Below are 14,284 nucleotides of genomic sequence, written 5' to 3'. Positions count from 1 at the left end.
GTTTCGTAAAATTTGTCTTCCCACAATCAGAACATTTACTCCTGTTCTATCTTTGTCCTTTTCCACAATGATGCTAAGTCTAACAGTATTATGGTCACTATCTCCAAAATGGTCCCCCACTGCTACTTCATCCACTTGCCCAGTTTCATCTTCCGAGACTAAACCTAGAATTGCGCCCCCGCTCATTGGGCTTGTTGCGTGCTGGCTGAAAAAGTTCTCTTGAATGTAGTTCAAGAACTTTGCGCCCATTCTGCCCTTCATATTGTTCATATCCCATTTGATATTGGGGTAGTTGGAGTCTCCAACTATTACTGTCCTATTGTTTTTGCATTTGGAAATCTGCCTACATATTTGCTCTTCTAAGTCTCTTCCACTGTTTGGAGGTCTATAGTAAACTCCTGGCAGTGTGGTTACCCTTTTTTTATTTCTGAGCTCAACTCATATGGCCATATTTGATGCTCTATTTCCATCCTCACAGCTGTAATTGACCCTTTAACCAGTAATGCTACACCCCCATCTTTTTTTTCCTTCCTATCCTGTCTGAAAACTCTATGTCCAGGGATGCTGAGCTGCAATGTTTGCCCCTCCTTAAGCCAAGTTTCCATTATAGCAATGATATCATGTTGCCATGTCTTTGTGTGCCCTCAGCTCATTGGATGTATTTGCTATACTACTTGTATTTACATATATACCTTTTAACACTGCCAAATTTCTGTGCTGTACACTTTTTAACCTGTGCTGCTTCTGACTTTCAGAGTCACTCACTAATTCTCTATCTCCCATTCCCTGCTCTGAATTTGCCCTCAGGTTCCCATCCCCTTGCTAATCTAGTTTAACCCTCCCCTCCCACCCCCACTTCCTCCAATAGTACTAGCAAATCTCCCTGCGAGGATATTCATCCCAGTCCTGTTCAGTCCTGCTCCGCTTGTACAGATCCCACCTTCCCCAGAACCGGTCCCAATGCCCCAGAAATCTTATGCCCTCCTTCCTACACCAACTTTCCAGCCACGTGTTTCATCGCTCAGTCCTCCTCTTGCACACAAGACTGGGAGTAATCCTGAGATTACTGCTTTACGAGTCCTGCTTTTCAATCTCCTTCCTCACTCCCTAAAGTCTGATTTCAGGACCTAATCCCCTTTCCTACCTAAGTTATTGGTAACAATGTGGACCATGACCTCTGGCTGATCACCCTCCCCCAGAACAATGTCCTTCAGCCGTTCTGTAACATCCTTGACCCTGGCACTAGGGCGGCAACATACCATCTTGGAGTTATTTCTACGGCCACAGAAATGCCTGGTTGTTCCCCTAACTAACACATCCCCTCTCACCATAGCTCTTCCTTTCTTCTTCCTCCCTTCCAGTACAGCTGAGCCACTCATGGTGCCACAAACATGGCTCTGACTGCACTCCTGAGGAACTAGCGCCCTCCCCAGTTTCCAAACTGGAAAACCAATTGTGAGCAGGACCGCAGGGGACTCCTGCACTACCTGCCTAGTTTTCTTGGACTGCCTGGCAGTCACCCATTCCCTTTCCACCTGCAGCCTCCTAAAACTGCGATGTGACCACCTCTCTGAATGTGCTATTCAAGTAGCTCTCAGCCTCGCGGATGCACCGCAGTGACTCCAGCTGCCGCTCAAGCTCTGAAACCTGGAACTCAAGTTTCTGCAGCTGGTGACTCTTCCTGCACATGTGGTCATTTAGGAGATCAGGAGCACCCTCAACTTCCAACATTTTATAGGACACTCGTTCTATACGACCGAGCTGTCCTGACATGGTTTCAATTTACTTCTTTTACATTTCTTTATTTTGGTTTACTTCTATTAACTTTATTTGGCCCTACTTAATTATCCTTACCAAAAGTACAGTCCCTAGTTTATTTTAAACCTTAGGAATAGAATAATCCTTAACACTTACTAAATACTCTCCAGATATTCACCAAACAGCTAGCTTCTTCTCCAATCAATCAAATTGTCCCTTTCCTGTGGTGTCAGAATTTGTTTCTTTTTCACTTTCCTTTTGAACTCAGTGCGGGCCGGTTCCCAGCAGCTGACAGGTCCGCCTCACCGACTGCTCTTCCCGAAGGTGAGTTCTCTTCTCTCTTCCCCTCCCCCACAAACACCGTAAAGAAAATAAAAATAGCTGGAAAAACTCAGCAGACCTGACAACATCTGCAGAGAGGAATATAGTTAAATTTTCAAGTCCGTCTGACTGTTAACGTTGACTGTATTCCTCTCCGCAGATGCTGATGCAGATCCCAGACCTGAGTTTTTCCAGCTATTTTTATTTTTGTTTCAGATTTCCAGCACCCGCAGTATTTTGCTTTTACCACAAAGAAAATAATACAGCACAGTACAGGAACTGTACTTTTGGTAAGGATAATTAAGTAGGGCCAAATAATATGAAGTTAATAGAAATAAACCAAAGTAAAATAAAGTAAATGTAAAAGAAGTAAATTGAAGCCATGTCAGGACATTTTATACCTCACACCTCTCACCATTTTAAGTGTCTAAGAAATGTGATGGGATTATAGTGACCTAGCAGAATTTAGCAATTTCACTGACTTTCTCAAGTTGTAAACGTCTCCATTTTTACTCTGTGAACAAAGAAGATCTGGGAAAACTCCCCATTACTTTTCTCCATGGTAGCACCTCGACCAATCGGTGTCAACTTGCAAGCCAATTGGCACCCTTCTCCTGTAGTATAAATTGTTGTGTTCATTTGAAATTTAGTTATCCTTGTGTTCATCCTGATGAGTGCAAGATGAAAAGCTTCGGCAACATCTCTTTTCAGCAATATTCAAGTCCTGTACTATCCAGTGACTGAGCAGAGAAACAATTCCATTTTGTGTCCGTATCTCTCTCTCCTTCTCGGTGGAATGAATTCTTGCTCGCCCTTGCACATTCTGAATTGTAATCTCTCTCTCTCGCATGCTTTCCTGCTAACTCTCCCCCCTCTCCTTTTCCCCCTCACCCGTTCCCTTCCCCCTCACCCCTCCCTGCCACGTTCTCCCCTCCTGTCCCATTCTCTTCCCCCACACCCTCTCCCCCATTCTTCATTTATCTTTTCTATTTTCCACAGACCGTGAAGCCCCTGTGTGAAGAAGCACAGTCACTGGAGACTTTTGAGAAACTGGAAAAAAGTTTGGGGATGCTCATGCAGACCATAAGCCGAGTCGCCAGCCGGGCTGAAATGCTAGGAGCCATTCACCAGGTGAACAAAGCTAATTGTCAATTGTTAAAATCTTAGTGTTAGAGGTGCACATATTCCAAATCAGGAAAAGCTTATGAGTACTTGTGATTTCATTTTAAAACTCGGAACTCCGGTTCCGCTTTGTCAATCACTAGAAAAGCTGGGGTGCTAAGATGTTCAGGAGCATACGTAATCTCCATCAGGCACTGCATCTGCAGGGTAAAATGTAATGGGAAACTGCAAGTGGCCTAACAGTGAGGATGATAAAGGGGAGAGTGCACATGAAGCACACCAAGACACTGTAAAGGATTTTAACACTTCTTACAGAATTAACTAGAACCAGGGTCTGGATTTTAGAGTGGAGCCTTATTTCATGCCCGGTTGGAGGTGGAGCATACTGTTTTAAAGTTAGGAGTCATGAAAGTTTAGGTTTCCCAGACATCCTGCAGTTGACAGGCTGCAGGCCTGTCTGATGGGAATTCTTACAGCACAAGTAAGGCCACAGCCAAACTGTCCTGAGAGCCGGGGATTGGAAGGTCTGATAGTGGAGAAAGGGGGCAGACAGATCACAGAGTGAGTGGGTTCACTGGGTACTGGTGCTCCTCCTGGCCCACAAGCAGTGCCTGAGGCCACATGAGTTAGCAATAGAGGGAGGTGGTGGCATAGTGGTATTGTCACCAGGCAATGTTCAAGGGACCCGGATTCAAATGGCAGATGGTGGAAGTTGAATTCAATAAATATCTGGAATTAAAGCCTAATGATGACCATGAAATCATTCTAGATTGTCATAAAAACCCATCTGGTTCACTAATGTCCTTTAGGGAAAGATATTGGCTGCCCTCACCTGGTCTGGCCTCCATGTGACTCCAGACCCACAGCAATGTGGTTGACTCTCAAAAATGTCCTCTGAACAAGAGCAATTAGGGATGGGCAATAAATGTTGGCTTAGCCCAGAAACAAATTTTTTTTTAAAGTCAGCCTTATTATAAGTGATATTCCTGCCACACAAATGCCAGGCAATGACCATCTCCAGCAAGAGAGAATCCAACCATCTCTTCTTGATATTCAATGGCTTTCCATCGCTGAATCTCCCACTGTCAACAACCTGGGGATTGTCATTGACCATAAACTGAATTGGACCAGCCATATAAATACTGTGTCTACAGGAGCAGGTCAAAGGCTGTGAGTTCTGCAGTGAGAGATTCACCTCCAGATGCGCCAAAGCCTGTCTACCATCTACAAGGCACAAAGTAGGAGGAGGATGGAATACTCTCCACTTGCCTGGATGAGTGCAACTCCGACAACGCTCAAGAAGCTCGACACCATCCAGCACAAAGCAGCCCGCTTGATTGGAACTCCATCCACCATCTTCGAAGTTGAGTTCCTCCACCACTGATGCATAGTAGCGGCACTATGTACCATCTACAAGATGCACTGCAACAACTCACCAAAGTTCCTTAGGCAGCACTTTCCAACCCTGTGATCTCTACCACCTAAAAGGACAAGGGCAGCAGGTGTATGGGAACACACCACCTGCAAGTTCCCCTCAAAGCCACACGTCATCCTGACTTGGAAATATATCGCTGTTCCTTTGCTTTCGCTGGGTCACAATCCTGGAACTCCTTCCCTAACAGCACTGTGGGAGTACCTACACCACATGGACTGCAGCTGTTCAAGAAGGCGGCTCATCACCACCACCTTATGGCCAAATAGGGATGGGTAACAAATGCTGGCCTAACCAGTGACGCTCACAATCCATCTAAGATGTTTTAAGATATTTCATTGACCAATCCATCTCAGGTGAGCAGATTGGCAGCCTGACCCTCATCCAATCTGCATTAAAACAAGAAGTGGACAGATTCAACGTGAGTTGGATTCTTGTTTCAGATTTTTGGAGCCTTAACTTCTTACCTGACCCCAGCCTATTCATTGTTGGGAGATGAGATTCATCCCTGCATGTGCAAACAGTCAAGTTGTAATTTCGTGATTGTAATGTCACTTTTATCTTTTTCAGTGAATGAACCTTATTAGAGCTGAATCACATTTATCTTGTTTAATATAAAAAGCCATTTACTACTCAATAAGTTGATTTGAAAAGAGCGATTTCAATAATGAAACATTCACTTTTGCACCTCATTCCTTGTATGTATCGCCATATGGTTATTATAGTCAGTCTGTGTCTGAAACCAAATTTCTGACAATATATTATTGAGTTAACCTTCTTGTGAAAGGGTTGGAACTGAAGATACAATAAGTTACTTAAACATATTGGACCAGAAGTAGGTATTTCTGAAATGGAGCAGTAGTGGCACAGTGAACCAAATCCAGGATGTTAGTAGCCATATTCCATGATATACTGTTTATATCGCAAGGGGAAATCCTGGTAGGTGTGTCCAACATTGGCACCATATGTAGGAATCTGTTCAAATGGAGATTGCACTCTCATTCACAAATTGTCCATGGGTCATTCACCCATGGACAAAGGGACATATGTCAGAAGTGAGCCAATTTGAACAAAGACTGTGCACATGGCAGGGTTTGGACTGATTTATACATTTAAGGTTCAAGAAAGACTGACTAGAGAGGAAAATTCAAATATGAGCATTCTAACCACGTCATACGTTTTGCTTGCTTTGTTTCTTGCGTGTGAAGTGCTTTCGAAAAAAGTTTAATAGAGAGAATTCTGGCTGAACTCTCCTGTCAAATCACATGTATTTTATACAATAAACTAGCTTCTTAATTTTACATTAATCTCGTCTCACCAGAATGTTTCATCAACTCTGCCTGCTGGAAGATTGGAGAATGGATATGTGCAAAAGACATGGGTGGCAATTTTCATTGTCTAAACCCGGCAGGAATGGGGATGAACTTATCCCTCATTCTCGCTCACACTGTGTCTGTCACTGCTTTGTTTGGCACCATCAGAAGGACTGTAAAGAAAGGGATCAAACGGTATGGGGAGAAAGTGGGAGCAGGCTATTGAGTTGTATGATCAGCCATGATCATAATGAATGGCGGAGCAGGCTCGAAGGGCTGAATGGCCTACTCCTGCTCCTGGTTTCTATGTTTCTATTCAGTAATCCCATCAGTTTAGCCCATATCGCCACAAATCAGGAAACGTGCTGACCACATGTGATGTTTTGTGTGATGGTGTGAAATTGGGAACCATGATTGTTTCTGATTTTTTTTTAATTCATTCATGAGATGTGGGCATCGCTGGCTAGGCCAGCATTTATTGCCCATCCCTAACTTCCCTTGAGATGGTGTTGGTGACCTGCCTTCTTGAACGACTGCAGTTCATGTGGTGTTGATACACCCACAGTGCTGTTAGGGACGGAGTTCCAGGATTTTGACCCAGTGATGGTGAAGGAACGGTGATATATTTCCAAGTCAGGATGGTAAGTGGCTTGGAGGGGAACTTCCAGCTGGTGTTCCCATGTGTCTGCTGCCCTTGTCCTTCTAGATGGTAGCGGTTGTGAGTTTGGAAGATGCTGTTTAAGGATATTTGGTGAGTTCCTGCAGTGCATCTTGTAGGTGGTACACACTGCTGCCACTGTGTCAGTAGTGGAGGGAGTGAATGTTTGTGGATGGGGTGCCAATCAAGGGCTGCTCTGTCCTGTATGGTGCCGAGCTTCTTGAGTGTTGTTGGAGCTGAACTCATCCAGGAAAGTGGAGAGTATTCCATCACACTCCTGATTTGTGCCTTGTAGATGGTGGACAGGCTTTGGAGAATTAGGAGGTGAGTTACTCTCTGCAGGATTCCCAGCCTTAGACCTGCTCTTGTAGCCACAGTATTTATTTGGCTAGTCCAGTTCAGTTTCATTGATAACCCCAGGATGTTGATAGTGAGGGATTCGGTGATGGCAATGTCATTCGATATCAAGGGGTGCTTGTTAATTCTCGTTGGAGATGGTCATTGCCTGGCACTTGTGTAGCACGAATGTTACTTGCCACTTGTCAGCCCAAGCTTAGATATTGTCCAGGTCTTGCTGCATTTGGACATGGACTGCTTCAATATCTGAGGAGTTGCAATGGTGCTGAACATTGTGCAATCATCAGAAAACATCCCCATGTCTGACCTTATGAAGGAAGGAAGGTCGTTGATGAAGCAGCTGAAGATGGTTTGTCCTAGGACACTACCCTGAGGAACTCCTGCAGTGATGTCCTGGAACTGAGATGATTGACCTCCAACAACCACAACCACATTCCTTTGTACTCAGTATGACTCCAACCACCGGAGGTTCCCCCCTGATACCCATTGACTCCAGTTTTTCTAGGGCTCCATGATGCCATGCTCGGTCAAATGCTGCCTTGAGGTCAAGGAAAGTCACACTCACCCCACCTCGGAAGTTCAGCTCTTTTGTCCATGTTTGAACCAAGGCTGTAATGAGGTCAGGAGCTGATGGCCCTGGTGGAACCCAAACTGGGTGTCAGTTAACAGGTTGCCACTTGATAGCACTGTTGATGGCCCCTTCCATTAGTTTACTGATGGTCGAGAGTAGACTGATGGGATGGTAGTTAGCCGGGTTGTATTTGTCCTGCTGTGTGTACAGGACGTACCTGGGCAAATTTCTACATTGCCAGGTAAATGCCAGTGTTGTAGCTGTACTGGAACAGCTTGGCTAGGGGCACGGCAAGCTCTGGAGCACTAGTTTTCAGTGCTATTGCAGGAATATTGTCAGGGCCCATAGCCTTTGCAGTATCCAGTGCACTCAGCCATTTCTTGATATCATGTAGAGTGAATCACATTGGCTGAAGACTGGCATCTGTGATGCTGGGAACCGCTGGAGGAGGCCAAGATAGATCATCCACTTGTCACTTCTGGCTGAAGATTGTTGCAAATGCTTCAGCCTTATCTTTTGCACTGATGTGCTTGGAGATATTTGTGGAGCCTCCTCCTCCAATGAATTGTATAATTGTCCACCACCATTCGCAACTGGATGTGGCAGAACTGCAGCATTAGATTTGACCTGTTGGTTGTGGGATCATTTAGCTCTGTTTACTGCATGCTGCTTACGCCATTTGGCATGCCATTTGGTCCTGTGTTGTAGCATCAGCAGGTTGACACCTCATTTTTAGATTTGCCTGATGTTGCTCCTGTCATGTCCTCTTGCACTCTTCATTGAACCAGGGTTGATCCCCTGGCTTGGCGGTCATGGTAGAATGGGGAATATGCTGGGACATGAAATTACATATTGTGGATGGGTCCAATTCTGCTGCTGCTGATGGTCCACAGTGCTTCATGGTTGTCCAGTCTCAAGTTGCTGAATCTATTCGAAATCTATCCCACTTAGCACAGTGGTAGTGCTACACAACACAATGGAGGTTACCCTCAATGTGAAGATGGGACTTATATCCTTTGACCGCATCTTGTAGGTGATAGGTAATTTGAAGAGCTGCAATTGGACCAATTGCCAGTAGTTGTGTGCCTTCCTTATTCAGGCTATTGAAAGGGAAACATAAGCATTTATATATCTAGAATGGAGCCTGCCTCTCCTAACTGAGAATTAATGTATAGTATTAGCGCACATAACCCCTGCAGAAACAGTGAGGCCATAATCTGGCAATGGGTGATGGTGAAAAACAGGGCAATTAGCCTACCAAATATTTTTCTATCATCTCTTTGGACTGAATGGCATCCCCCTGCCCTGAAACATGTCTGAAGTTGGGACTGTGTTGTTTTTAAATCTATTGAGTAACTCATGTACTAAAAGTTGGAATTTTTTGTTCATTAGGAAACTCGAGTCAGTAAGGCTGTTGAAGTTATGATCCAGTACGTTGAAAACTTGAAGCGTATGTATGTAAAAGAGCACACAGAGCTGGAAGAAATGAAGCAACTACTTTTTCAGAATGGCAAAGCCTGCAGTTCATTTGGAGAAAACCGAGGTAATTGTTAATGTTTGGAGTTTGACTATTATCATTTCTAGAAGTGCCAAGCAGGTTGTTTCCAGTCCCTGTTTAGATTGATGACCCACATTTGACAGAGTTATACAGGAGACTGTTTTTAAATCTTAGTAGCGGTACATGATGTTGTGGAACCATTGTTAGGAAGCCATGCCTCATCAAAAAAAAATACTTTATGAACTTACTGGCTGAAAATCACTGACAAAGTTTTAAAAAGGACTAAAATAGCAACGTGTTAAGGTGGCCACTGAAAGTCAGGTGAATTTTTGTAATTTCTGCATACTCAATGACCTCCAGTCTTCATAAAATTCTTTGTTAAATGATCCTGGGCGGGGTGCCCTTCCTTGAATGGACATGCTGAGACAAAACCATTTGTGGAATTCCCACTTTCTATTGTCTATGGATTTACTAAAACTCAAAATCCATGGGCTTCCAGACTTACTGTCTCTGAACACAAAACTTAAACAAAGCTGTAGAGGAACCAGTTCATTATAAGTAGGTGTGAATAGCCATCATCCATTCCCCCCATTGTGTAGCAATGGTTTCTAACTTTGAATCGTTTATGCGGACAATGGAAGTATTAATCAGGTGGTCACCTAATCAAAACTGACCTCAGACAATCAATCTTTCTTCAAGCACCAGGGAGAAAGAAGTCAGTCTGGAAACAAATAGCACAGAAGATCCCTGTGGGTCTTTCTCTCCATCTATTTTTACAAGCTCAAACCATGTCTGTTGTTTTTGACCATCCGTGTGCTGCAGACAGCGATATTTTTTAAAGACCTCAACCCAGCAACTTATGTCTCTAAAAAGATAAATTGTCCATCTTTTAAACCACCTCAATGCCAAAACCAAAAGGATCTCTGAACCCAGCCTGGATTGGATTCTATAATTTAGAATCTTGTTATTTAGAGTCAAGAGTGCTACTAACTGATTCACAGATGACGCACATTACAAATCCTGTTGCAAATACTTCATTCATTTATATGTAACACCTTTAGTCACTAAGACCAACAGAGAAAACAGTAAAAGGCTCAAACTAATGTCCTTTTACTATTATTAAACTCTTTATTCTTTCTTGACACAACCTATTTGATTTTACAAAAGTCTGTTAAGGTTTATTTTACACACTAGCTTGCACCAAGCTCTATAATGCTGACAAAATTTTAAGTAATGCTCAAGGGTCACATAAACCACAAGTGTTAAAGATGAAAAGAACTAGACTGGGTTTCGCACTGAGTTTCCACAGCTAAATTCTCAACTTCCCACTCTGTTCATGATCTGCTCAGTTAACATTGTAATCTGTAGTTGTGCACTTTGCTGTAGGTCTAAAAATATCATCTCTAACATCCTTTAGGCTGTCCTGATTGCTTTGCCATTAGTAAAGATCAGTTAGTAGCACACTTGCCTCTAAATAAAAAGATTCCAGGTTATAGAATCATACAACACAGGAGGGCATTCGGCCCATCATGCCCTTGGCAGCTGTTTGCTGAAGTATTCAATTTGCCCTGTCACTCCTGCTCTTTCCACATAGCCTTTAAGTAGAAATCCAGTCTAATTTATTTCTGAGTGATGCGTATAATGTTGCTCAGCCTTTATCAGATCCCACTTCAGGGCTCAAGTACGAAAATAAAGGATGACAATTCATGCAGTAATGAGGCTGTGCTGCATTGTCAGAGGCGCCTTTTTTCAGATGAGACATTAAACCAAGGTCTCACTGCCTCCTTTGCTATTTCTGTTTTTCTCGGACACTTTCGTTTAAGCCTGACACATTTGCCAATTTAGCTTTGTTTCATCATTCGTCCTCCTTTGGACTTTCCATTGCACAAGAATGATCCTCAAAGCATTCCATTTTTCTTCCACGTTGTTAATGCCCCCACCTGATGAGTCTTTGGAAAGTTAACACTCTTCATATCCAGGACTGACTTTTAAGTGTTAAAAAATCTGACATATAGATAAAGAATAGGAGGGGCCAAGAATGGATGATCAGTGCATGCCAGAGGGCACTGTGTGCAGAAACTATCTCAGGAAATGTACTGATTCCAGTGGGGGACGTAGGAATGGGATCAGGGGAGGGATTTCTTTTGAGGAGGATTATAGAAAGAAGTGCTGGAGGAGGATGGAGTGGTCAATGGTGTCTGAGGGCACTGAGGCATAGCACATTGTGATTGCAGTTGCACAGAATATTGTCCATCACTTAGGCCAGACAATTTTGGTGCTGAATCTGGGAAGAAATCCAGACTAGACAGACCTCAAACAGACAATGGTAAGAAGAGAATTAAGTGGCACTGTGTTAGTGGATGATAGCTAGGAAGTGTAGTTTGGGCAGTGCTGCAAGAGGACAGATGGTTTTAAGGCAAGCTTTTTAAGGAGTAGTTACAGAGCAGTTCTGTAACTGGAGTGAGAGAATATATGCTTGAAGAAAGAGCAAAGCTGAAATTGATGATTATTTGTGACAATGAGCTAAGCCATAGCTCTTAAATCAGGAAATGGGAGGGAATCTAGGGAGTAGGTGGCAGGTCTGAGAGGGAAATTGTTCCTGAGAATGTCTGAGGAGCCCATCAATGTCTAAGGAGGACAAATAATGTGGGATGAGTCTGAGGCATCCAAGTTGGATGGCTTCCACTAGGTGGTAAAGTTCTTGAGTCCCTCAAGTTGGATTTTGAGAGGAGTAGTCTTTACTCAGCTGGTTCAGGTTGCTAGGTGAAAAATACAATTTTAAGTTTGGGTTTACGTCTATCAATTCAGATTCAAAAACACAAATGTACAGATTAACTTTTTTTCAAAATGGAGAACCTTACAGGTTTCCAGATTAGAGAGGTTTATTTGTAAATGGAATAAGTAAATCGCAGACTTGTAATATGGGATTAAACCACAGTGTGATTTCTAACTAGCAGATTCATTGGAAAGGATTTTTTTAAAATCCAATTTCCAGATGTTGATGTCACTGGTAAGGCTAACATTTATTGTCCATTTCTCGTTGCCCTGCAAAGGATACGTAGGATATACAGCACAGAAACAAAAAGTAATTCATTCCAACCAGTTCATGCTGGAAAGGTGGTGCTCAGGCACTGCCTTGAACCACTGCAGTCCTTCTGGTGAATGTTATTTAGCAGGGAGTTCTAGGACTTTGGCCAAGTGATGATAAGGAAACTGGAATATTATTCCAAATTTCGATGGTCTGTGTTGTGATTGGGAGTTTGCATATAGATACTTGCTTTCTCATACTGTGGCAAACTAAGAAGTGTATACGGTAAATAGGCATCCTTGGTAATTTCTATACAGAATGTATGTTGTATGTTAGAGTACAATAATCCTTAAAAGCTCCCTTACAAGAACTGATGAAAACCACCTCATATACATGTGATCAGAGATTAGATTGAAACTTTAGTTTATGAAATTTAACCTTTGCAGCAATAATGCAAATATGTAACACAGTAATGCTATGGCAGTATTGGATTCCAAGATCATAACAATGGTATAGCTACTTTAATGAAAAGCTTAAAGAATTGACATTATTGACCTACAGTACCATTCATTTTCAGATGATCTGCGAAGTAAAAAGTTCCTTACTGCTCAGACACTTGGCAAAGTAAGTATTCAAAAGCAGATGCATAGTGTTGACCAAAACAGCTGTACCATGAGTGGAGATTAAGACCTGTATAAGGCCTTGGATACACCAGGGCTCAGTTTTGCAAATGCACGTGACCAGAAAGGAGCGTCGGTAGCTGGTTGAATTGTAGAACCTTGCAGCACAGTAGGAGCCCATTTGGCCCTTCATATCTGTGCAGCCTCTTTTGAAAGAGCTATCCAATCAGTCCCACGACCCGTGCTTTCTCTATAACCCTGCAACTTTTTCTTGTGATTCACCTATTGAAAATGATGGATAGAAAATGGTAGCTGGCTCGGCTGACGTAGCTCAAGCATACCAGGCACCAGACCAGCTGAAAAACAGACTATGCAGTGTAAAACCAGACGAATGGCCACCTTCTGCAGCTTGTTATCATGGAGAGTGTTAGAGCTCGGGAGCCATTATTATGCAAGTCTGGTATGGAGCCAGTGAGGTAAACTCATCAACATTTCTGAGTCAGCAATGTGGTCCAGGGCTGAATCTGTGGATCTGGGTAGCAGGTGGGCAAGTTTGATATGCCAGGCCAGCTAGAAAAGGATAAATACTCTGCAGGCCCCTCAATGTGGCACAGTGGTCAGTGCAAGGCAAAGGCGATCCTATTCAGGGCAGAGATCATTTGCATTTAGTGACCCCAAAATAAAAATATCGGACATAAAGGCTTCCAGTACCCAGCATGGGCCAGACCAGCTAAAAACTGGTCCAATGGCCACCCTACAGCCAGCATGCTTACAGTTTCCTGATCTGCATGGCTGCTGGTCAATTATCCTAATCAGCCATGAGTATTTAAAAGTATTGATACTGGCTTTTTCTACACAAGAAACAGGAAAGGCTGGGGAATAACTAATCAGGAAAGTTGGAGAATGGTTCTATCCTTTGTGTGAATACAAATCGCTTCTTTAACTTTGGTGTTAAAGTTTTTGGTGGGGTTGGGGTTTTAATCACTCTCTGTAATTCAGAGCAACCTAGAGAACTCTGGTGATAAAGCATACTCTTAACGAATGAACTCATTTTAATTTATGTAGTGCTATTCACAACCTCCGGTCATCCCAGAGCTGATGGAAATCCTTTTGAAACAGTCATCTTGTAACATGGGGAATGTTTACACCATTCTTATTCCTGCATTTACAGACATTGAGCTGAAGTTACAAAGGATGATCAGGAGAATACCTGGGAAAAAATCACTCCCATTGATTCTGGGCACGTTACCCCTTTCTGCAGATTTTGATTGCACAAGTTGTAAAGTCTGTAGAATCTCAGACACCTTCCTAAGGCACCGCATGGAAGTTGTAAAATGGCAATCTTTCCTGAAATATTGCTCTTCGTTTTAAAGTGCTGTTCTTTAACTTCATTTTTCTTCCCAAACTCTTGATCTTGATTTTCTTTTGTCTTGAATCCTGGTTTAGTTTTTCCTCTTTAAAATTTGTTCAAAGCTTCAACTTCCTTTAACCATGGATCCTTTACTTCTTTGTCACTTTTTACGCTTGCTGCAGAATTTTTGTATGTACCACTTCAGAGCAGACAGAGAAGGCCCAAGGCAAATAAGCTTGGTGGCAGTAGTGGTTA

General features: G+C 43.0%; 1 protein-coding gene across 1 annotated transcript in view; it reads left to right on the top strand.

Moving 5' to 3' along the window:
• LOC121286105 (lymphoid-restricted membrane protein) overlaps positions 1-14,284 on the top strand; it is a 158,583-nt gene that overhangs the window by 127,559 nt on the left and 16,740 nt on the right. The window contains exons 31-33 of the mRNA XM_041203097.1: positions 3,079-3,210; positions 8,925-9,075; positions 12,636-12,682. Of these exons, the coding sequence (XP_041059031.1) occupies positions 3,079-3,210; positions 8,925-9,075; positions 12,636-12,682 (330 nt within the window). The remainder of the gene's footprint in view (positions 1-3,078; positions 3,211-8,924; positions 9,076-12,635; positions 12,683-14,284) is intronic.

This window comes from Carcharodon carcharias, chromosome 13, assembly GCF_017639515.1.
Source record: "Carcharodon carcharias isolate sCarCar2 chromosome 13, sCarCar2.pri, whole genome shotgun sequence".
NCBI classification, from domain to species: Eukaryota; Metazoa; Chordata; class Chondrichthyes; order Lamniformes; family Lamnidae; genus Carcharodon; species Carcharodon carcharias.
Note: the sequence above shows the minus strand (reverse complement) of the source record. Positions and strands in the feature narration are given on the sequence as shown.